The 25,728-nt window shown below is 49.5% G+C and overlaps 1 protein-coding gene across 2 annotated transcripts in view; it reads right to left on the reverse strand.

Annotated features, from left to right (window-relative positions):
* The window catches only part of SH3PXD2A (SH3 and PX domains 2A), a 246,787-nt gene that overhangs the window by 173,914 nt on the left and 47,145 nt on the right, over positions 1-25,728 (reverse strand). For both annotated transcript variants that reach the window (XM_082601531.1, XM_082601527.1), the window contains exon 2: positions 18,630-18,710. In XM_082601531.1, coding sequence (XP_082457657.1) covers positions 18,630-18,710 — 81 coding nt within the window. The remainder of the gene's footprint in view (positions 1-18,629; positions 18,711-25,728) is intronic.

Raw genomic sequence — 25,728 nt, forward strand, 5'->3', positions numbered from 1 at the left:
CTTCTGTGGTTTGGTCATACTTCTAGAACCGCACTTACTACTATATCATAATTATTTGTTTATACACCTGCCTCCTTTCAAAAGCCTGTGAGCCTCTCGTAAGCAACTGTGTCTCAGTATGCCCAACGTCCATCACAGTGTCTGACATGTAGCTGGGCACACAGCTAGACTACATTTCCTAGCCTCCTTTGCTGGGAGGTGTAGTCACGTGACTGAATTCTGACCAATGGAATATGAGCAGGGGTGATGTGTGCCTCCTCCAGGCAACCCATAAAATCTCCCTGCAATCTTTCACGCTCTCTCTGCCCTCCCTTGCTGGGTGGAAACAGATTCATGGGGAATGCAGTCACCAGATGGGAGAGGCTGGGTTCCCTGAATGACTACCTGGAGTTGAGCTCTCTAGTAACTTGTTTTGGTCTATGACATGAGCAGGAATTAAACCTCTATTGTATTGAGTCCCTGAGAGTTTGTTACACAGCAATTAACCTGTCCTGACTAATACAAAGGAGCTCTTAGTCAAGGTCTATTTTTTTTTTTTTTTTTTTTTGCTGTATGCGGGCCTCTCACTGCTGTGGCCTCTCCCGTTGCGGAGCACAGGCTCCGGACACACAGGCTCCGCGGCCATGGCTCGCGGGCCCAGCCGCTCCGCGGCATGTGGGATCTTCCGGGATCGGGGCACGAACCCGTGTCCCCTGCATCGGCAGGCGGACTCTCAACCACTGCGCCACCAGGGAAGCCCAGTCAAGGTCTATTGAACCAAATTGAAAGAGGGAAGACAACCTAAAAGGCAGAACCCACCATCCCGAGATCCAATCAAGTTAGGCATCACATTCCTACATGATTGAACTATTTCTAAAGCCAAGCCATCACCCCTCCTCCCCCTCCCCATCCTATCCACCAAATCAAACATACAGTATTTAGAATACCAAGTGTTCCCCTGGAAGGACTGAGAAGGGTGGGGATTGAGGACTTGCCAGATGACCCATAAAAGTCAGCACAGGTGAATGAACCCCAACCTGAGATCCTGGTTTCACAAGTTTGTAGAAGGCACACAGAGGCACAAGGTGGAATTGTAGGGAGGTGCTTCCTCCTACCCACACAGGGATCAACACCCCTGACACATGACCATTCAAGCTCGCAGGAACACCTCCAATGACAGAGCATACCATCCCTCTGAGGCAGCCCGCCCTACCCTTGGCAGCTTCTGGGAAGTGCTGGAACAGCGTTCCTCACCAGGCCAAATTCCCACCTGGTCACAAAGGGCCAGGGCCAAAGGGGAGAAAGATCACATTTGGACAGAAGGAAGAAAAAGAAAGGAATGGAGAAGGGCTTCAAATGTATCTTTCCAATACTCTGTGATGCCCTCATTACTCAAGGTGTGATCCTGAGACTAAGCATATCATCACCTGAGAGTGTGGTGGAAATGCAAAATCTCAAGCCCCAGTCAGACCTGCTGAATCAGAATCTGCATTTTAACAAGATGCTAAGGAGTTCATGTGCACAGTAAAATTCTTTACTTCTATGCATAGACTTTTCTTTCATTAAAAAATGGTATATTTCTCCCAAGATAAAAATCTTCTTCTATAGCAATAATTATAAATGTTTTACAGCAATATACAAAACATTTTGTGTTAAGTAACATACATACATGGTAACAAAATTTCAAACAATATATGAGAGTTCAAAATGGAAAATAAAATTTTCTCCTGGAAAATATGACATGTATTCTTATGTCACTAAATTTGTGCTATCCCAAAGAAAATGTTACAAAAAACAAGAAGGGAAAGAGAGAAAGAGGTACTTCAAACCTCATTCTCATCCTCTCTTTATTAGAGCATAATTTTATCTTTTTTACAAAGATAATTAGCTATTTAAGCATCTATTTCTTACAAATAAGAATATTTTCAAGGGGAAGATATTCTCGTTGGAGCCTGTGATTCAGGATAAGCACAGGATTAAGAATAGAGGAAACTTTTTTTTTTTCTGATCTTCATAATAGCATACTTTTCTGTTTTAAAGACAGACAACTATATTTAAGACAAAGCTTTATCTAGGAATAAATACTTTCCTAAATACTGGCTTGCATACATTGAATATATTGACCTACAGACCTGGTGAGCTATATCATAGAGTTCAACATAGAGAGGTCCAGAGCAAAACAGAAGCCTGTCCCTCAGAGTCTTGAGGGATTTCAATGATAAGGAAGACAGCAGATAAGTGAGGCTGCCAGTAGAATGTATATCTTTATCTCCTCTCTCTAGACAGATGCCCAGAGGTAGGAGGTGAATTTGATTGAAGCGGCTTGAAATGGCAGTGAGGAACTTGTTCGAACACATAATCATATTTGGGAATCTAAATGGAGACTGTTTAACAGGATGGTTTCACACTCATTAGGAGACGCATGTTGGGAAACTATGCACCCATTATAGTTAGGCATAAGAAGGACTTAAGTGCACCTAAACTTCTCTTGGCTTCTGTGAGGTATGAAGGGAATCACATATCTGACTATCCCAGAGGAAAGGGGTTACAGAACACACTGAGTTGAGAGTGAACCAACAGAGCTGCCATGGATGCCACCACCATGATCGTGGTGGGAGGTGACAATACAACAAATACTATAGGGGAGACAACCTAGTACAGGGGCCGAGTGGAGGGGCTAGTCCAGTGGCCAAGACTCTAGGGGTTTTTTCACTGCCAGTGAGTGACTAGTTGCTTCCTAGGTGGCCAGAGTTACATCACCAATTACCCACATTGTAATCTTTCTGTTGAAACAATGTGGTTTCTGTTTTTCTTATTAATCTGGCCCAAATGGATAACAATCATATTGTTTTGTTTTGTCTTGTTTTTAACATCCTTATTGGAGTATAATTGCCGAAATAGCTCAGTTGGGAAACCTTCAGACTGAGGAAACTCTTTTTAATCAAAGAAGTGATAAAGTCTTATTGCAAAAGTCACGTGGTACAGGAGATGTTGTGACCATCTTTGGAAATAATCAACCTGAAGCATTTATAAGAATTTTCAATCCAAAGACATATTCTTTTCATTATTAGAAAATTTGCTTTCATTAATTTCTCTCCCTCTCTGTTATATTCTGTTATATTTTCTGTTCTCTCATGTAGGAGCTCCTGTTCAACAGATATTGGACCCCCTGGGTTGATCTTCTTTGTCTTAACTTTTCTTTCAAGTTCTGTTTTTTAATCTTTTAGAAGATTTCTTTATTTTCCCCCAGACCCTCTATTGAATTTCTTATTTTGCAATGGCATTTTTAATTTCTCATAACTTTTAGTGTTCTTTGCATATTTTTCTCAGCATTGTATTCTTGTTTTCCAGATGCAGTACGCGGGCCTCTCATTGTTGTGGCCTCTCCCGCTGCGGAGCACAGGCTCCGGACGCGCAGGCTCAGCGGCCATGGCTCACGGGCCCAGCCGCTCTGCGGCATGTGGGATCTTCTGGGACGGGGGGCACGAACCTGCGTCCCCTGCATCGGCAGGCGGACTCTCAACCACTGCACCACCAGGGAAGCCCTCTAATATTTTTAAAGTTGAAAGTTACTTTCTATTCCAGCTAATCCTTACAAGTGTCCCTAATGGCAAGTCCAGCCTATAAGCAAAGATGGGCACCCAGGAGGAGCAACAGGAGCTACGCAGCAGACCTCATCTTGGGCGCGTGGAGAAGGAGGTTGCGGGCCTCTCTCTCCCCATTTCCTGCACTCAGTGCCAGCTCGCCGTGCACCCATCCATTCATTCGACAATTTCCTGAGCACCTGCTCTGTCAGGCACTGTTCTAGGCACTGGGAAAACAGAAGTTAATGAACAAGCAAGATTTTGCTCTCCTAAAGCTCACATTCCAGCAGGGATGAGACATAACCAATAGACAAAGAGTTAACTAAGATAATGATAGATTGTTGAAGACAACAGAATGTGACAATGTGACAGGGCTGGGGGTCTCTCTGAGGAAGTGATCAAGGAAGGCCTCTCCGGGAGATGTCACGTGAGGCCCGAGTGCCCAGAAGGAGTCAGCTGCTTGAAGACCTGGGGGAACGGAGCTCCAGGCAGAGGGGACAGCGATGGCAAAGGCACTGAGAGAGCGCTGCACTTGGGGCCCCAGGGTCAAGGGGGTGAGCTGAGAGACAGGAAAAGAGGATGGCAGGGGACAGGTCTAGAAGGGCAGGTGGGGACCCACCACACAGGGCCTGGCAGTGGGGTAAGGACCTGGGGGTTCATTCCCAAAAGAAAGGAAGGCTTTCAGAAAGGTTATAAAAGGGGTGTGTGATAACGATCTGATTTACTTTTAGAAGGATCACTGGTTGGTGGGAAGACAAGAATGTGAGGGGAGGTCCCCCAGGAGGCCTGCTCAGCTGCCCAGGTGGGAGGTGATGGGGCTGGACCAGGGTGGGGGCAGAGCAGACGGAGAGGAAGAGGGCAGCGCTTGGCTGCATTCAAAGGGTTTGAATCCCTTTGGCACCTCAGGTGTTCCTAACAGCTGACCTGGGCAGCCCAAGGGCCCCGATCTGGCCTGATGACATCAAGGGCTGACGCTGCATCGCTGCCTTGATGGCTCCCTTCCTGGTCACTGAGGTCGGCCATTTGGCCCACAGGAGGCTTTTCTTGCAATTTCTCCTTTCTGGAGGCCCTTTAGGCCAAGGGTGTCCTAGTGTCTGTTCACAATTCATGGAAGGGGAAGGCAAGGTGGAGCCCAGAAGAAAAAGAGAAAAATTCCTGAAGCAAAAACGAAAACTCAGGCAGAGTTGCCAGGGGAGCCTAGTCAAGCGGCCCATGCAGTGAGGCTGGCCACCCTCCCCCTCCCCAGGCTCTGCAGTCAGGCCAGCTGGTTTCACAAGGCTTTCCTGGAGGGGAGAACCTGACTCCTGCAGGGAACACAAGAGGAAGAGCTCCCCGCGGAGCCCACCCTGGCGCCCAGCCGCAGGTTGCCCGTCCAGGTGACAGCGCTGATGCAGACCCAGGTGATGGCTTCCCCTCGCGACCTCATAAACACGGCAGCTGCCCACATAGGACGAGGTGTGGGAGGACGAGGAAGGGCAAGGCGGGAAAGGGCTTGGCCGCTGGAGGACCGCCGGCACCTGTGCTCTTCCCTGCGGGGCTCCACCCTCCGCAGAAGCAGGGATCCCCTGACCTCGGCCCTGCCAGGCAGTCCGGCCCCCACACCTTCACACATGTAGTCTCCCTGCCTGGGCGCCTTCTCAGTCCACCAAACCCAGCCCTTCCCCTAGGCCCACCTCCAGTTCCACCTTCTCGGTAAAACCTGAGGCAGGAGGAAGGCAATCTAGCATTTATCAGACACCTTCTCTATTGGCATCAATTTATTTCTTTAAAAAAAGTCTCTGATGTCAATTATACCTCACTTTAAAATAAGCATGTGAAAAAAATGTAGCAAAATGTGAACATTTGTTAAATCAGTAGGTCTACATTATATTTTTTTCTGTAGGATTAAAAAAATTCATAATTAAAAATAAACACTAGAAAAGGAAAGCTGACTGGCTGCAATGCACAGAAGCAGCTGGAAGGGGCCGGACTGGAGCATTGGGAGTCCTGGTAACAAGGCCGTAGATGCAAGGGAGGAATCAGGAGGGCTTGGCCAAGGGGCCTGGGGCAGAGAGGAGGGATCTGCAGGGGTAAGAGATGGTGCAGTGACTGAGAGAGGGAAGGAGGGAGGAGGGGAAGGAGGAGGGAGGGGTCTAGATAGGGGCCGGGTTCGGAACACGCTGAGGTGCAGGCATACGTGTGACTTTTAAGTGGAGATGCCTTGAAGGGTCAGCCTGCGGTCAGTTCATGCTGCATCTGTCTCCACCGCTCAGCCCCACCCTGAACCCAGTGACTCGCCCATAGCAGGTGTTCAACAAACATGGTCAGGTGCTCACCCCCACCCGCCTTCTAGTTGATGACGGAGTCTGGGCCCAGAGAACTAGCCCCCATTGAGAAGATGCCCAAGGAGAACAGAACCCCACCCCGAGCCTATTCCTGGTGCCCTACCTGACCCAGATTCCCGACAGCTGGTGCCATATTTTGGGGGTTGGCCTACCCTGCAAGGGCCACTCCCTCGTCTGGGCGAATGCCTACTGCTCAGCTATTTCTAGTGGGGTCAGCAGTGGGGCAGGCGTGGCCCTGGACGAACAGCTAGCACGGGGCAGGAAGGGATTAGGTGATGGAACAGATAGATGAGACCCTCTGTCCAGCTAGAGAAAGGGAAGAGCCAGCCTGTGGTCCCCACCTTACCCACAGGAGCCCCGAGCCCGACTCTCTGGGGCAGCCTGGGTGAGGGCTGAGAGCACTGCCAGGCCTGGGGCAGGGGGACTGCAGCTCTACCCTCCCTCACCTCGTTTCTCAATTACACAGCCAAGAAACCTAGGTATTCCAAACTGGCCCAAAGTGTCCCCCAAGCACATAATACGATGGATAAAAATCTCAGTTTTGGGCTTCCCTGGTGGCGCAGTGGTTGGGAGTCCACCTGCCGATGCAGGGGACACGGGTTCGCACCCCGGTCCGGGAGGATCCCGCGTGCTGCGGAGCGGCTGGGCCCGTGAGCCATGGCCGTTGAGCCTGCGCGTCCAGAGCCTGTGCTCCGCAGCGGGAGAGGCCACAACGGTGAGAGGCCCGCGCACCACAAAGAGGAAAAAAGAAAAAAAAAAAAATCTCAGTTTTAAGCCCTCCTACATGTGGTTGATTTCTTAGCCCATCCCTCCCCTCCACCCCCCCGTGCCATCCGGGTCCCCACCCCACTGCACTGTAGGATGGAGGGAGCAGCAAGCAGGGTCCAGCACCCCGGGGGAGCACACAGAGAGGGGTTCCTTTCCACCCTCCCACTGGGGGTTCCTCCTCACAAGCTTCCAAGATGAGGGGTGGAGCCCTGGGAATCTCAGGATAAAAACAAGCTTGTTTCCTTGGGGAGCCAGCGGGCCGGCCTTCACCAGAGATGCCCCGAGGAGACCAGGTCGGCACTGTCTCAGTGGGAAGAATGGCTGCTTGTTGTGCACCAGAGCCACCCTCTCTGCCAGCATCTCAGCTCCAGCCTGTACACCAGCCTCATGCTTCCTGTTTGGGTGGGTTTTTTTTTTAAGCCATTTCTGAATGTGGTCCATTTAGCCCCAGGGATGCCCCCATGCCCGTCCCATTCCGAGCCTCCTCCCCAGCCCCCAGCCAGCACTGAGCTCAGCCTTCCAGCATGGCTGAACTGGCCACTTTGTTCTGCTGGGCACCAGATAAATGCCCCCTAATTAGCAGACGGAGGCAAACCCTGGCTGGCATTTGGGGCTGTCTCCTGGCCAGCCCTGGAGCATTCATTTACTGCAGCTTGGGGGTGCCTAAGACCCTTTCGTGGCTGGGAATGTTTCCCTTCAGGCTGGACAGACACCGTGTCCACAGGGCAGTGATCGCCATCCTAATGACTCTCCATAGGTGCTTCAGTCTCAGTGGGAAAGGTTTCCTGTGCCTTGTCTCCTGAAAATCTCACAAGGACTCTATGAAGCAGCTTCTGCAATTAGAGTCATTTAGCAGATGAGAAGGCTGAGTCTCTTGGAGGTTAGGTAATGGCCAGGGTCACACAGCTGATAAGAGGTAGTCGGGATGAGGTCACATTCATGTAAGTCTGTCTGACAACAAAGCCTGAGCTTCCCATCACTGAGAGCAAACTACTCCACTCGGAAAGTTGGGAAGTTGGTACCAAGAATCCCACAGGCTCTTTTGGAGGGCCCGCTGTCACCCAACTGTGGAGGTCTCTGAGGAATCTAAAATCTTTTTTCCTTGGCTCTAGCTAAATTTTGGATATAAAGGAAAGAGCTACAATTCTCCAGTAACTCCTACAATGGCCTGGCCTGAGGAAATGTCCCGGAGATGCAGTAATTGCAGCCCCCAAATCACATGGGGGCTGATGCCCAGGGGTGGCAGGGTGCCAGTGAGGGAAATCACTGCATCTCTGGGTCACCTGGCTTGTGGCTGTCTTCCGTCCAACAAGGCCGCAACTCAGGCTCCCACAGTTCACACTGGCTGTCTCAGGTCCACAAGAGTCAAAAGCAAAACCAACCGTTGCTGCTGTGGGGGAGGGGATGCAACGACGCCAAGACCTCAACAAGCAGGCTGGGATGCCCAAGCAGCAGGGCTGATGGCAGTGGTCTACGCCCTGATTGCTCACCCATTCTATGCCTTCTGCGCCTACCCTGATTCTCCCACCAGTTGGCGGCTCTGGCTCAGGCCAAGGCTGTCAGCCTGGCTTTTCCACCCAGGATGACCCTGACTTCTCCCCTCGGGGTCCCCGTTACCAAGCCTAGTGCCAGGCATGTAGCTGGCACTCCTCCAAGGTGCCAGGATTGACTTGAAATTCCTTCCTGTGGGAAGGGAGTGACTTGGTCACAGTTGAAGGCTTCATGCAGCGCACGCGCGCACACACACACACACACACACACACACACACACCACTCACCTGGACACCATCATAGATCTTCCTTCCCTTCATTCTCCAGTTTGGAGGGGACACTGTGCCTCCATGCACTGTGCAGCCAACTTTCCATTTGTTATCCAAAGAGGGGTAGATGGGGGCCCGGTGGGGGCAGAGCTGAGTTTGCTAGGTCAGACCTTGAGGCCTGAGGAAGAGGGAAATGACAGCAGAGGGGCCTCGCTGCTGTAACACCCAAACACACCCTGACGTGACACCCTCACGCCGGGAAAACACGGTGTGCAGCTCGGAGCAGTCAGGTAGGTGGTGTGGCCTGACTCAGATGCCACCTCTGGCAAAGCTGAGATTTATTATCCAATGAGAGAAGTGGGCAATGGTAGGCAGGACACTTGGGCTGAGCTCCAAGCAGCAGCTGGTCAGACCTTTCTGGGAGCCGGAGAGAAGTCTTCTTCTGCTCTGCACAGGCATCTTCTCTCCAGGCAGGGTGAATGATTACCCCCTCCCCCCAGGAGCTCTCTTGGTGATGCAACAGGGGCTTCCTGCCCTCCTCAACCAAAAACAGGAAGAAGACTTCTGGAGGGGAGGCTAGAAGTCCAGATTGGAACAAACGAAAGCTAGCGTGCCTGAGCTCTAGTCCTGCCGTCACTTGCTGGCCCTGTAATGTAGATGAGTCACTTCCCCTCTTAGGGCATCGTGTCCTCATCTGTCAAATAAAGGAAATGGACTACCTCAGAGGTGGCCAATAAGTTTCATCTCAAGGTACCATTGCCAGTTGATAGGTAGTGTCTTCCTGAAGATATTTGGGTTTGTTTTTTCAGAAAGACTCTGAGAACATGTATGGGCTCAGGATCCATGGAACAGTGTCAGCCACAGGCACGGGATGCGAATGTGCTGTGATCAATTAGTGATGCCTGTTGGGGACACAAGACCAGAAAGTGGCAGCACGAGTGCTAGATATGTTATCATCCTGATAGATGATTTCTAAAGGCCTTCTGGTCATGAAACTCACAATTCCACCCCAATTCTCCAGCTGATCTGGTTAATGCTGGTCGGCAAGCATGTACCTCCCGTATTGAGATATTTGCACACAGCTGATTTCTCTCCCTGAAAGATGTGTTCTCGTCTGCCTTGCAGGACAGTTACTGGGGGAGCAGGCAGCCCCCTAAGTCCCCAGTGCCCACACCCACCAGACTTCACCCAGAAGCTTAGAGCCAATGAATAGTGTCAAGGTTTACTACCCAGAGGACATTCCAGCTTTTCTTACAATCTTCCCCAATGTCTACAAAGGGGCTTCCCCCACTGTGTGACAATCCCACCTTGCCCCTGAGGGAGGATGAGCGAGCAGAAAAAGGCAGAGGTGGCTCCTGACTTCCTGGTGGTCACAAGTGAGGGTCTCGTCAGACACGGCTTGGTCCCTGAGGAACTCCTTGGGAGATGTGTGCCAGGACCACCTACAGACCATTTGCCAGGAAGACCACATGCACCAAATGCACGCAGGTACCAAAACAGGTGCTCACAGACCAGGTACTCATCTGTATAGGGAAAGATTAATTTCCCAAGTGCATCTGCAGCATGACAAGGATCCCACAGCTCTGGCTGCTTCAGACCATCGGACAAGCTCCTCTCCTCTCTTTGCATCCTTAAGCTCTGCCCGGGGCAGAGGGTGGGGATGGCTGACAGCAGACCCTGCCACAGTATGCATCTGGCACGGACGTGTGGAGACCCTGCCCCATGTACGATGCCCATGGTCACCTCTCTCCATCTATTCTGGACCTGCAAGACCCCTCGTGTACAAGGTCATTCCTAAACCCGTGGGGCTGGGGAAACTGCACAAGAAGGAGTCACTGTACAAACTGCGAACTTCATCTGCTTGGAGCGGAAAAAAAATAAACCCACCTTCAAGTGCACGCTAGCCGGGCACCAAGCAACCCAGGATTCCAACTCAGTGAACAGCTTTCCAAGCTGAGCCGGCCTGGAGGTACTATTTCCCCAGGCCTTTCCCACCCAACACTCCCTGGAGAACAGACACCCCACAGCCCTCTCCCCTCCTCACCCCAATGCTAGGCAGAACCTGTCAGAGGGGAAATCAGTAGACAGAGAGGAAACTGGAGTTCACCCTCAGGCTGTAGGGCCAGAAGAAAGGGAGCGGCTGAGATAGAGCCAGCTCCCGGGGGAGGGGGAGCCAGCCACAGAATTCCCAGGAGCTACCGGAATCCCCACAGGGCTCCCCTGGAATCCCCCTGTGTTCCATCAGGAATCTGAAAGATGCCTCTTTCCAAGAGCCAGGAAAAACTGTCGACAAATAGCAACTTTCTGAACAGCAGTGTTTTCCTAACAGAGGATGGTGGATTGGTAATTACACTTTGGAGGTGAAACAGTTTATCTGGGAAGACCTAACCACCACCACCTGCCTCTCCCACCTGGACGCAGACAGAGCTATGTGGTGAAAGTGAAGTCTGTATAAATGGGGGACAGGAAGAAACCTCGGCCTCCAGCTGGAGTAGGGATGTCCAGCTATTTTCTCTTGAAGTTAAGTTTCTGAGGACCTAACTGCTGAGTTCTCAGCTTCCCTGTCTAGGGACTCCACACCAGTCACTATTCTCAGGGCTTTCTTTACATGGATTGTCTCATTTCATTCTTACTATCACCCCATGAGGCAGGTCTTTTTATTATCCCCATTACACAGATGAGAAAACCGAGGTACAGAGAGGTTAAAGAACTCACCAAAGGTTATATACAGCTAGTAAGTGCTGGAGCTGGTCTTGGAATCCAACCATCCTGACCCTGGAGTACCTGCCCTTAACCACTGCACTCCACAGCCAAGAAGCTCTCAGCGTGGTTCATCATGACACAAGAACCGCCACCCAAGTGCTTCTTGGCCCAATACACAGTTCATGTGTTGTAGGCAATATTGGAATACAAGATTCCAGTTTGACAAGATAATTTGGACAGGTTCCTGGGGTTTGCTGTAATGGATTCTAACCAGTTACATTCCGTAGGAATGATCTAGAATGGTGATTCAGGAAATATGAGGTAATGTGATTTTAATAATCATTTTCATTTTCTTTCTCTTGTTAGATATGTTATTAATGTCTATTTTTTTAACCTGTGTGTTTTCTGTCCCATTATACTGTAATGACCAGGAGGAACACAGTTTATTTTAGACCTCCCACTTTTCCCACCTCCTCCCACAGGTATCTTTTAATTATTATATATAAATGTTATAAGTAATACATGAATACATTCTCCTTTTTTAAAAATGTAAGACATTACAAATAAGGCTAAGGTTCCCCTTTGACCAAGCCCTCCCTCCCATCCATGTCCCCAGCCCTCTTCCAGAGATAACTCTTTTACCAATTTGGAGTGTATCCTTCCAGACCTTTAAAAAATAATTAACGTACTTATGCTGTGCATGTACTTATAAAAGATGTATCTTGTTGTTTTTGCAAAATTGCTATCATACAATGTTTTGAAACTCGCATTGGGCATTCATTAACATTTCTTAGAGCTCCGTCCATGGGACGGATCAGTCTCCATGGTTTTGACTGTTGTGCAAGGCGGTATGAGACAACAGCTTACTTAGCCATCCTCCATGTTTCCCATTTTGGCCGTGGCAAACAATAGGACGCTTCCTGGGACTGGGGACTGACCTCAGTTAAGGCCAATGTTCTTGTCTGTCCAGGGCATGTGAGCAATCACAATGACCCTCAGCTTATCACACTGCTGGCACCAGAACTGCCACACCATGTGCTGGAACTCTCTAGAATCCTTGGTACAAAATCCTTCTTAGAACTTGGCAAGTTACCTCCCCCAGGCTTTAGTCTAGGGTCAATGATCTCAAACAACATAGACCTTGCCTTGATGATTAAAAGACAGAGCCTGCAGGAAAGACACCTCCCCCAGACCCCTCTTCTACTCTCAGGTTGATCCCTGCACACACCAGGATCACCCCAGTTTGACCTGAGCTGAGGCCTGCTCTGGACATCAAACCAAACTAAAGCTCATATAAATTTAAGGAACAGAAAAATGAACACAGATGTTTACCTGCAATGAGGGACTGGGAGTAGAACTCTTCTGATTATAAAAATGCTGTGATCCTGTAACTCTCCATATATTACATCAGAACATGTCCACATACACATACACATCCTTCTTAAGGTTGGTTATTTACAAGTCACAGAGTATAGTTTTGTTCACCCATCATAAGCCTGGCTATTTGAGAGCTGAAAAGTGAGTGTGACCCTGGGTGGGTAAGTGGGTGGAGACGCTGGAGAGATGAATAAGGAAGAGAGAGAAAAGCTCTTCATAATAGGTTAAGCCCTTTAGAACAAATGAGCAAACCTGAACAGCCTTCTTAACTTTATCTTCCAAGCAGCATGGGGGAGGCTAAAGGGTCTCTCCCAGCTCTGATCAAATATTGACCCTGTGCTCTCACTGGCCAGAGTTCAGACTAAAGGGCCAGCAGCACTATGGAGCCAGTGTTTGCTGAGCAATTACTGCATCCCAGCGCCTTGTAGGTCAGATTGTGAAACAACCTTTGATGGAGCCCGAGCTTCAGAGAGCCTTCCGGTCCTTCCTTGGTGGGGCCAGGTCTTGGAGGAGACACTTAACAGTGAAGGAGCTGTGCGAGGAAATTTACAGAGGCTGGAAATGTGGTCCAGCACCAAAGAGAAGGCAACTTAAGAGCATCTGCGGTCTTTTTCCCTGCTCCCTCTCCCCTTAACTCCACCTCCAAGTAATCCAAACTCTTTATAACTAAACAGGCCTCAATATCAGGCCTTGTCCCTGCCAGCTCTGTCTGGGACAGGTCCCTTTCTTGGTCAGATAGGGCTGAGTGGTGGATTATTTTTAGAAGAAACCAACTTCCACGTAGAGACCTAGAGCCTCTCCTTTCCCTGTTCCCAGCCTGACATCTGAAATGCCCTTAGAAGCCCTTTCTAGTAACTGACCTGGTTTCCAGAAGAGGTGTTTGGAAGAGCTGTTGAATTTGAATTGCTCTATGGATGGGGCAAATCACGGTGGAATACAGTCCCCCTCCTGCCGCAGGGGCCCTGAAAGATGTTAGAGGACAAGTGGGGAGGGCCTGGGAGGTGGCAGAGTGCACTGGGGTGGGCATAAAGCCAGATCGAGCCTGCTGTGTGTCCCCGATGGTCAGAGGCAGCACAGTCCAATAGAACTTCCTGTGATGGTAGAAATGTTCTGTATCTGCTTGGTACGTAGCCATTAGCCACTGTGGCTCTTGGGCACTTGCAATGCAGCAAGTATGACGAAGAAACTAAATTTCATTTCATTTTAAAAAAATTAATTGAACTTAATTGAATTTTTAAAATTTGATCTTTAAGTTTTTAAATTAACTTAAATTTAAACGTAACTAGCCACATGTGGCTGGTGGCTTACTGCATTGGACAGCACAAGTCTAAAGGTTCCATACCTGGTGCTTCCCAGCGGGTAGGAAGAGGGGCTGGGTCCACAGCCCCTTGAGTGAGAAGGTGGCAGAACCACTGGGTCTGAAGGCTCAAGGAAGAAACATGGGAAGAGAAGAAGGTTTTGGGCAGAGTAGAGGGTCTTATCCTAGTGCCCTTGGAAGGATTTCAGGGGGGTGTGAATGACCAAGTGGGTTATTCGAATTGTATATGTACATTCATGCTTGTCTGGAAAGATGCACAAAAGAAACCCTGAGCCCCCAAAATAAAATAAAATAACTCATTGGTCTGTCAGATAAACTTACTTCTTCAGGGAAGTCTGCTCTGATACCAGAGTATAAGGTTTCCCTATAATATGTCTACGGTGCTTCTCTCTGTAGCATTTGGAATCACATAAAATAATATGTATATACATTTTTAAACTAAAATCTGTCTTTCCTCATTAAGCTGTAAGTCCCATAAAAGCAGTAACCAGATCTGCTTTTGCTCACCAATAAATCCCCACCCAGAGCCTGGCATCCTTCCTGGGACACAGAAGGCAGGCACTTAAGACTGGATAGATTGGGATAGATGGATAGATGGATGGATGGATAGATGCGCAGATGGACAGATGGATGGACAGATGGAGAGGAGGCAGACAAGTACGCATAAATGAACGAACAAACTAAGAAATAAGTTAGGGACATACTTTACCTTGATAACTATAAATCTCAAAAAGCAACCAAATCCCCTCAAACTGGAGTGGAGGTAGTGGCTATATCACTCTAGGCCGCTGTCACCAATCAAAACCATATGGGCAGGGCTGGTGGTGCAGTGGTTAAGAATACACCTGCCTGGGCTTCCCTGGTGGTGCAGTGGTTGAGACTCCGCTTGCCGATGCAGGGGACATGGGTTCGTGCCCTGGTCCGGGAAGATCCCACATGCCGCGAAGCGGCTGGGCCTGTGAGCCATGGCCGTTGAGCCTGCGCATCCGGAGCCTGTGCTCCGCAATGGGAGAGGCCACAACAGTGAGAGGCCTGCATACCGCAAAAAACAAAAAAACAAAAAACTTCTCCTCCAAAACCATTGGAGAGTTTAGGGGTTTGGGCTTCCCTGGTGGCGCAGTGGTTGAGAGTCCGCCTGGCGATGCAGGGGACACGGGTTCGTGCCCCGGTCCGGGAAGATCCCACATGCTGTGGAGCAGCTGGGCCCGTGAGCCATGGCCGCTGAGCCTGCATGTCCGGAGCCTGTGCTCCACCACGGGAGAGGCCACAACAGTGAGAGGCCCGCATACCGCAAAAAAAAAAAAAAATACACCTGCCAAGGCAGGGGACATGGGTTGGAGCCCTGGTCTGGGAAGATCCCACATACCATAAGCCCGTGTGCCACAACTACTGAGCCTGCGCTCTAGAGCCCGCGTGCCACAACTACTGAAGCCTGTGTGCCTAGAGCCCGTGCTCCGCAACACGAGAAGCCACCACAATGAGAAGCCCGCGCACCGCAACGAAGAGGAGCCCCCGCTCGCCCCAACTAGAGAAAGCCCGTGCGCAGTAACAAAGATCTAGTGCAGCCAAAAATAAATAAAAATTAATTAATTAATTAATTAAAAAAAATATGGGCATCTTCTTAGTTGCCCCCTCCCAAGAAGGATGCTCTTTCCTTCCTCTTCATCCCCTGGCATGTTACTTGTACCTCAATCTAGTATTTATTTCATCTACAGTGGACTAAATTGCTTAAAAGTCTATTTCCCCACTAGATACAGACTCCTAGAAGGAAGGGACCTTGTCCTTCTCAAATGAGTGTCCCTCCACCTGTGCCACTTCTGCCTTGCAAAAATGCAAATGTGGTGGAGGCCTTGGCAAAGGCCAATTCACTCTTACCGCGAGCCAGCCTGGCTTCCTCACCTTTATACTTCCACCCTTGCCATGCACAGCCAGGCTAAGGCTGCCAGATTCAGCAAGTGAAAAATACAGGACAAAGGATAAAACATGAATTTCAAATAAACAATGAATAACTTAAAAAAATTTTTTTTTGGCTGCACCATGTGGCATACAGGATCTTAGTTCCCCTGACCAGGGATCAAACCTGTGCTCCCTGCAGTGGAAGCGCAGATTCTTAACCACTGGGCTGCCAAGGAAGTCCCAATGAATAACTTTTTAGTATATCTTCTGCAATCTATGGGATATACTTATACTTAAAAAAAGTATCCCAGTCCCCAGAAAGCCCAGAACCATGAGTTAGTAAAGCCAGTTAGGCAGCTTTCCCCAGGCTGGCTTAGTCCGCGCAGTACTTGCAGGGTTCCAAGGTGGGCCTCAGCCCAAAAGGGAAGGAGCAAAAGGATTGTGAGAATAGCACTCTACGGGTCACACCCCTACTCCCAACTCACTCTGTCCTGTCCCAGTGGCAAGCTCCAGAGAGAGCCTGTGGGACTCTGAACACTCAGACACAGGCCTGGGCACTGAGCAGCAACGCAGCACAGTGAAGCCAAGGGATGAAAACAAGAAAGCAACACCATGACAGGAGGCACTAAGCCCCCAGACCCTTCAGCCAGGCAGCCCAGCATCCTTGTCACCTGTTAACACCAAGTAACTCACTAGACAACTATGTTTCGGGGAAAACATGGATTTGCTCATTTCATCCTCACAACAACCCTACTGGGTGGGTACCATTTGAACGTTCATTCTACAGATGAGAAAATGGAGAAGCTAAGGAAGGAACCTCTCTGGAGTTACAGAGTGACAGAGCCAGTAACTGGTCCCAGGCAATGTGTCCCCAGTGCCTAAGCTCCAAGCTGAGTTCTGAGGGCCACCAGTGACCAGAGGCGGAATTAGCAATGCCATTCCTCTATAGGAATGCCATATTAAAATCAGAGATCCTGATAAATAAGAAACGCTTTCTAAAATGAAGGCCACTACAAGTCATCATGTCAAGTTCTGAAAAATGGGTTCCCAAAAATGCTTGGTTGAAAGGTTAAATTCCAAAGAACCATCCCAACCCCTTTCCAAACTGCATCTACAGGGTAACAATGACCCACATGGACAGGCCTGGCCATGCTCATGACTAGGGCCAGTGCATCGTACAAGCTGCTTCATGCCATGTGTCCCCTCTCCACACACAGGAAATGAGCCCTCCAGGCAAGGGAGAAGTGGGGGGAGCGGCATTCTTTTCCTGTGAGATTCTGTAACTAGGGAGGGGGTAGGGGAATAGAACAGAAAAGAGGGGGAAGAAAAGTTCTGATTTGAGAGTTTCCCTCTGGCTCATCAATGAGTCCTTTCAGGGTTCCCTCTCCCCAACTAAGTGATCATTTCCTGTCCAGCACACTACACCCATTGATGGGGTATCAGCAAATCCCAACAGTTTATGCCGGAAGGACGTGAGGAGACTGGACAGAGTTGATGGGGGAAGAGGAAGAAGGCAGGAGGGTAAGGTGTGGCTTCCAATCCCATATTGTTAGATTAAGAGAGGATTTGTAATGCAGGGAGCTGGCTCACCCTTGACTCATAGATAGAGCCATAATGACAATGGGATAAAGTCAGGTACTTGGAGGCAAACATGCAAGCCTGGCCTCTCCAACATGACTCACCACCAGAGGCCTGCAAAGGAAGGAGTGGACCTTGGTGAGGGCCAGCAGTGGATGTCTCTTCTTTGTGTTTTTATAGGCCTAAACCAGGCTCATAGCCCTAAGGAAGAATCTAGAACCTCTCAGCTTTCCCTTCCTGGTATAGGAAGGGTTGCTGCCTAACTCTCAATGATTCTGCCTTGTCTGGTGCCTGCCTTTGATAAACAGGGGTGGGCCCCCTAATGGCCATGTCTGTGTTCATGTCTGTCTACCCTAGACAGTAGTGATTAGTGCAGAGAGGGCACCTGACCCAAGTCAGGCCAATCAGAGTCTTGCCTGGGATTTTTCAATTTGGAACTGGGAGAGAGTCCATCTCTCTGCTGTTGGGAACCACAAGATATGAAATTTGGGAGCTACTGACAGCTGAACTACTGATGACAGTACCCAGAGAGAAGCCAAGACAAGACAGAGGGAGAGCAGCCCTGGTTTCAGGTGTTCCTGAAGCCACTGCCTCTCTCCCCTTTCCACCATCTGGTTGACTGCATAAGCTTCCCTGGTATATCCTTCCAACCAAGTCTCCTTTTTGTCTAAGCCAGTATGAGTGTAAAACTATTACTTGTAACCTAAAGAGGCCTAATCAAATTAGTTGACATCAAGGGAGTTGTCTACAATGGAATTGTGGATCCATGCTACCATCCCCCTGTGTGACATGCCTGGGTGTGTTAGAGAGACACACATATCATACACTTGTACAAACAGGGAGATAAGAGCCTTATTTGGTTACACAGACACAGTGGTATGCCCCATTTGTGTCTGTAGTTCAAGAAACTGCTTATTTTCCGTTTCAGTCTTTTCTGTGTGTTTGCTTTTCTTTGCCTGCAATGATGTGGTGGCTTGTGTCTCACCCTGGATGTTTACAGACACATGTCTGCTCAAGTACACAGCACCCACGGCCAACCTCCCACCTTTCCGCCCTGGTTTCCCACCCTCCAGACGAAGGAGGGTAACAAAGCATGACTGTTAAGACCATCTGAGGAAGCCAACAAAGCCCCAAGTATCTGCCTGCATTATCCAAGACTGAGCCCAACCCAGCTTGACCGCCGAGGTCCCCTCTTCTGTCCCTCTGCTCTGCCTAGACTCTGACCCTGAGAGCTTGGGAAGGGGATTCTCTGGATGAGTGAGGACATGAGAGAGGCCAACCCACCAGACACTCAGGCCACTTCATGTGGAACCAGGAACCATCCGAGCTCAGACCCACTCACCTGCAGGTCAAAGAACTTGCTGTACCTTCGGTAGATGGTCTGGGATGTGGAGTCGGACCAGGTCACGTTAATGATGTACACCTGTGGGGAAAAGATAAGAGCAGGTGAGTGGGTGACTAAAGCAGGGCCTCAAGCTGTGCCAGGCATCATTTAACATGACTGTGGGTGTTCCACACCAGGACCATTCTTTTTCTCATCTTTGTCCCCAGGGCTTTAGCACCGTGTCAGGTACACATGGATGCTACACATGTGTCTAAATACACACACACACACACACACACACCTAGAAGGGTATTCAATAAAATGCTAAGGATGATTTTCTTAGGAGGGTAAGGTTACAAGTGGTTTTAATTTTCTTCTTCTTGTTTATGTGTATTTTATACAATGAACATAAATTTGGGGTTGTTTAAAAATTTAAGTAGCTTATTTCCACTGGTTCTCAAACTTTACGGTGAATGAGATTCTGCAAAGGGCCTTCCAAAATTGCAGATGTCAGGACCCCACCCTCTGAAATTCTGCATAAGTAGACCTGGGTTTTGGAGGCATCTACATTTTATTCTTTTCAACAATTTTTATAGAGCAGTTTTAGGTTCACAGAAAAACTGAGCAGAAGGCCCATATATCCCCACCCCCACACATGCACAGCCTCTCCCATTACTAACATCCCTCACTAGAGTGGTACATTTGTTGAAATTGGGCATCTATGTTTTAAAAAACCCACTCCAGGTCATTCTGCCACAGTTGACCCTCAGAACACACTCTGAACCCACTTCAGGAGACTGTAAGCATTTCAGAGATGTGTGGTGCATCCCAGTGTCCCTAAGCCTTAGCTCTGCGTCTGGCACTGAGTGGGTGCTCAGGAATCATTCTGCTCCATTGAACAACCAAACTGACCTTCTGGATGAGAGGTAGATTTACAGGAGAGAAATTAGCACATGGAAGATTTGTAAACTTTTCTGAAATGAAGGCATTTCAGGACCCCATTCCCAATGTCACCCCAGTTCCCAGTGCTCAATCAGGCTCTGGACCACTGCCCCAGGCCATTCTGGAAGGCTCACCTAGCCAAGGAGGTGGGTGGGACTCCAAACTGGAGAAGGAGAGAAAGTCCCAGGCCCACACAATCTGTCCTATTTTTCCCACCATTTCTGTCCCTCTTATCTGAACTCACACCAAAGACACGCCTTCCTGGGAGAGGCTTCAGTTAGAGGGAGGGTCCCCTCACACAACCTCAAGGTTACTCCGCTGAACTTCCCCACAGTGCCTGTTGTGATGTCTCCAAGCACAGCATTAAAGGAGGGTGACCCAGGGTTAAGACGTGGGCGAGACCTCCACCTGTTTCCTCCCTCAGAGGAGAATGAGCTGCTGTAGGTCACAGCACTGGTTCCCCTGCCAGGATGCCCCGTCCACCAGAATCACCTGCAGACCTCCCTAAAAACCCATATTCCCGGGACTCTGCCTAGTGATTCTGATTCAGGAGGTCTGAGGGGACTCCATCAGAGAGGAGAACAAAGTGGCCAGAGAGGTCAGGGTCACAGCCACTGTGAGAAGGAGGGGATATTAGCAAAGAGAAGGAGAATTTGGAAACCTTGGCATCAGACTGGCTGACTTCACCACATGCCTGGAGCAGGGCTCTCTTGGTCTGCTCAGGCTGCTAAAATATAATTCCATAGATGGGTGACTTAGACAACAACATTTATTTCCCACAGTCATGGAAGCTGGAAGTCCCAGATCAAGGTTCCTGGTGGAACCTTCCTCCTGGTTTGCAGATGGCCGACTTCTGTTGTGTCTTCACATGCTGAAGACAGAGTGAGCTCTAGTCCCTTCCTCTTCTTATAAGGGCAGTAATCCCATCATTGGGGCTCCATCCTTGTGACCTCACCTGAACCTAATTACTTCCCAAAGGCCCCAACTCAGACACCATCATACTGGGGATCTGGGCTTCAACATGTGGATTTGAGGGGAGGGGAGGGGGAAGGCACAAACATTTACTTCATAGCAAGGGTTCTGCACACAGGAGTATGAGGCTTTATGTTTGGCTGCTCAGTTAACAGTCAAAGAAATGAGCTCTGAATCTAGTCCCTTCTCCCCTCCGATCTCTGTGTCACAGAGTCAGCCTCGTGCCGTGTGGAGTGTTTGTTCTGAAACACACCCAAGGAGAGCGCCATAAAGCAAAGCAAATACAGCTGAGTGTTGCCACCCTGAAATGGGATATTTATGATATGACATGTTTTATGTGATCCTAATTAAGAAAGACCATAAAGTGAAAAGGCCATCCCTAACCTCACAAGCCCCAAATAAACTAACATAAATAAATATATAGGGATATGCTTTGCTTTATATCATATATAAACATATATCTCACACAATAAATTGTAGAAACCATTTAGGTAATGGTTACTATGTGCCAGCACAGTGTAAAGCAGTCATATGCATTAGCTCATTTAATCTTCAGCCCAAGAGGTAGCTACCATTGTGATCCCCATTTTGCACAAGAGGAAGTTGAGGTTCAGAGAAGCCAAATAACTTGCCCAAGGTCACACAGCTAGGAAAATACAGAGCAAAGGATTGAACCTAGGTCCAGCTGAGTCTAATCCCTATGCTCTTAACCACACTGGACTGTCTCCCTATATGTAAATTCAGGAGTGGGAATATTTAATCAAACTACTTGATGAGGACTGAATGGCATTTTTAAAAATAAAGTTTTGGGTAATCTGAAAAGTCTGTACAACCCTTGAGGAACATGGGGGAGGAAGGCTAATTCTGAGAGCCTGAGACCAAGAAGAGACAGAACTTGGCCCAGACAGAGGTCAACGGTTAAGAATGCTACAAAACCAGACAGACACAGAGGAAACTCTCATACACAACTGGCTTCACCGACTGTGGCAGGATGCTCTTGGGTTTCTCACAGGGGTTATAGCCCACCCCATCCCCCCTGCTGACCCCCAGCTCCTTGACTCCCAAATCCTGCCAGCTACATCTCCCCTCCCACCTGCATCTCCCCTTCCCACAGATGCTGTGCATGACAGGTGCTGTCTTCCTGACCTCTGCCCAGGCAGATGAACCGTAGGGAGGCCCCAAGTGACTGGGCCCTCTCGGGAGAGAGCCTGCACTTGCTCGCAGGCCATTAGACAGTAGTCTTTCTCCCTGGCCAACCAAGTGGGACCCAGAGGAAGGGCTTAACTGGGGCTTAACATGACCCATGCTCCATCCTCCCTAGTAATTAGGGGCTTCCCTTCACCTCCCAGGGAGAATTAATCACAGGCTCACTGCCTCTGGCAGCTGGGAGGCCTCTCCTTTTGCAGAAGAGGAACCTAGGACCGAGGATGGTAATTTGCCAAGGAAAAGGCACAGAGCCTGGAGTCAGCCACTCCCGGGTTTCACTCTTAGGACCTTCCTTATCATTGGCTGTGAGACCTCAGCCCAGCCTCACAGACCCTCAGGCTCTTCCTCTATTCTATGGGCACAGCCTTCGGGGCTACGGGGCCTGATCCACTATGTTGGTTTCATTGCAGGTGTGCTCACCCCGTTAGTGGTGGAGCTGGGACAGAACCCAGACCTCCTAATTCCTAGTCTAGGACTAATCAGCACATGACCGGCGTACACCTGCCCTAGAAAAGTCCTTCTTCCTTTACTATTAAAACAGTTGAAGAGTCACAGGGCATTGTCACTATCTAACACTTGACCTGAACCCACAAGGGAGACAGGCCTCTGGTGACTTACAGGTGGGGGCGGGGAAATGAGCCTCCACCCCCTGGTTCTCCCAAACCTCTGCGATTGGCCAGAGCCTCCCAGCCCCACCCCCAGCCTACCTTCCTGGAAAAACAGTGTAAAGCCTGAGTTGAGGAAACGGTCAGAGACTTCCCCGGAGGTAAGCCCAGAGGATCTGTGGACAACCTCCAGGCCCCTTTCCCTCATCTGGGCTGTACGCTTGTCTGCTTTCTTCCAAACCTTGACCATCCTAGATGATCACTCCAGGTGAGCAAATGATACACAAAATTCCAGCCCGACTCACATTCCCCCATCCCCAAATCAGAGTTTCTCAAGCCTCCCTGAGCTGGCTGTGCTGGAGCCCCTAGCGATAAACCGCAGAGAAAGAGCAGGTGGAGGGCAAGGGGGACAGGGCAGAGGTCACTGGAGAAAGCCAGCTCTGTTTACCGGGCTACGTCAGGGGCCCAGATAAACTCTCCTCTGGCTGCAGGAGCGACCAAGATAATGTTACCCAGCAGCTGGTTCCAAGAAAGGTTTGCAATTAAACACCCTGCATCCACACACTTTACTTGGAGTTATGTTTCCTGGGTGGAGTTTCCCTTCCTTCTGGATTTTAAAAACTCATGGATTCTATTACCCCATCTCTGGTCACTTCAGGCAGATGACAAGCATCTAGAAATTGCATCCAGCCACCCCTGGAGAGGAAGCCCCAGAGTCTCAAGTTCACCTGTCACGCTCACCCTCTTCCGAGGAGGGTCTCCACCACAGACACAAGTACAGAAGCTCCACGATGCCTCGGTCCCGCCAGCCCACCCATTCCAAGGCCATCTTGGGCTGCCTCCCATCTGCTCAGCTCATTTGGCCCAGAAATGTCTGAGGCTTCTGAGACTTCCAAGTCCTGCTCCTTTCAACAAGGAAGTGGCCTTGATGCACATCAGACCCGCAGCTCAGCGCCAGAGCACTGAGAATGAAGCCCAGCCCAGTTTCCATGGAGGGAGGTCCATGATCAGACCAGGGCTGGGACCAATTAACGACCCAAAGTTACGGCCTAATCATTCCTAGAAGGCCTGGGACCTGCCCCTGTTTAATTAGAAAGTGCCAGTAAGTACCCATTGCTCCCTGTACTGATGAAAAGTACAGTTAGAGACAAGGAGTTAGGAACCGTGGGGGAAATCCTCTACCTTTGTGGCACTGTGGCTCAGTTTACTAAGGAGGCCTTTTTCCCCTGGACCCCTGCCAGCTGCCCCTGGCCCCAGGCCACATGGAAACTCAATGACAATCTTCCTTCACCGGCTCACAGCAACACAGGGTGGGACCAGTTGGCTAGGACTAGGGCCGTCGCATATAGTTGTATAAGTTGCTCACTGTCCAAAGACTGCCCGGGACAAGTAGGGGTCAAAATCTAGCCTATCCTCTGCATCCCAAACTGTGCACCCTGGCTCCAGGCTGCAGGCACACAGATAAAGGAGCATCTCCTTCTAATGCGATTTGACCATCCTAGATGACCACTCCAGATGAGCAAATGATACACAAAATTCCAGCCCGACTCACATCCCCCCATCCCCAAATCAGTTTCTCAAGCCTCCTTCTAATGCATACAGAATGGTTCTGGCCAGGACACAGCACCTTGTCCCGTGGGTAGGTTGTCAGTGCTTTCCAGGGCCCTTGAGGTTACGGTATCTTCTCGGGACCCAGCTCCTCAACTTTCCCAAATCTTCTAGATGGGGGGATGCTTAATGTTTGAGATGGACTGTTCAGAAGTCTGAATGAACACATTCCAACAGCCAGTAAAGGGGAGTTTACATTTAGGGACATGATCGCTGCTCTGGCTTCCTACTGGAGAAGTTCATCACGTTCTTCCCCAAGAAGATGATGGCAGCCCTAAGGTACCAATAGGCTCTAACCTTCTATTCAAAGGGCCCCGTGTACTAAGTCCTATCATGGGCAAGGGAGTCCCAAATTAGGCTGGGCTGATCCTCAAGATGCAGACCACCCAGCAGGGCAGAGGACCCCAGGGCTGCTGCTCCCAGAGCAAGTGGCTCCACCATATGCTGGGCTGATGTCCCTTCTCCTCCCTGCTGGGGCCCACTGACCCCCCCCACCAATAAGCATCAGGGGCCCCAGTATCAAAGACCCATCTTGACAACACTTGGCTGCATCCAAATTGAAAGCGCCCCAGATTTCATCATCTGACCTGGGACCACCAGCCTAGCAAGTCTGGGGCCATCTCTTGTGCTCATAGTCTGTTTTTCACAACTAGCCAGTTATTAGATCTGCCTTTGTTTACTAATTGTTGGCTCAGAATGACCCAGCACTGGACACGTGCTGTGTCCCTGTCTATTTCAGGTGGGTCACTATGTCCTCTCAGGTCTCTCCATGGGCAGCAACTGTGTTCCCTGATCCCCTGAGGTGCTCTGGGCCTGCCAGTCCGCTGGGCACACTGAAATACGACTGGCTGGCTAATGAGTGAAAATCCACTGGGTTTGAAGAACCAAAGAGGTCGCTAGCAGCAACACTTGGGGACTGCCCCCCACTCCTGAAGCAAATCCCCAGTGGCCAAGGGGCAGAATATAAAATACATCCGGTTCAGTGCAAAGGTCTTTGCCAACCCAAAACCCTGCCAGCAAAATTAAGTTCAATGGCCTGTGGCCACCTGGATAAAGTTTCTGAGCACCCTCGGGGTGTGGTCCTTTAAAATTCTGACACTTCCTCTGGGGTGGGTGATTGTTCTTGGGGTGGGAAGGGTAGTGACACTGCAAATTTGGGGAACAAGCAGCACTTAGAAGTCTGGACTTGGGGGGTAGCCTCCACCCCAGCACACACACACACAGATCCACTACAGGATTAATGACCAGGTGGTGGAGACTTTCAGACCTCAGAGCATCCTATTCAGGCTCCCTCTGGACCTCATGTTTATGGAGCAGTCACAGCAAATGCAGCAGAAGCAAACCTCAGAAAGGCTCTGCCAGAGACAGGGTGTGTGGCCAGCAGAAGGCTCCTCCCAGAACCACGATCCACCAATCACCTCCAAACACAGATGCCATCACTGCAGGCCTGCGTCAAATGGTTCTCATCTGGGAAAAGAGCTTTTTTCCTTCCAGTTTCATTGAGATATAATTGACATACAACATGGTATAAGTTTAAGGTGTTGTACGGCCTAATGATTTGACTTAGATACATCATGAAATGACTGCCACAGTAAGTGTACTGAACATCCGTCATGTAATATGGATATAATATCAAAGAAGTAGAAAATGTTTTTCCTTGTGATGAGAACTCTTAGGGTTTACTCTTAACAACCTTCATATAAAACGTACAGCTGTGTTAATTATATTTCTCATGTTGCACATTATATCACTAGTACTTATTTATCTTATAACTGGGAATTTGT

This window comes from Mesoplodon mirus (genome assembly GCF_964341445.2).
Source record: "Mesoplodon mirus genome assembly, chromosome: 2".
Classification (NCBI taxonomy): domain Eukaryota; kingdom Metazoa; phylum Chordata; class Mammalia; order Artiodactyla; family Ziphiidae; genus Mesoplodon; species Mesoplodon mirus.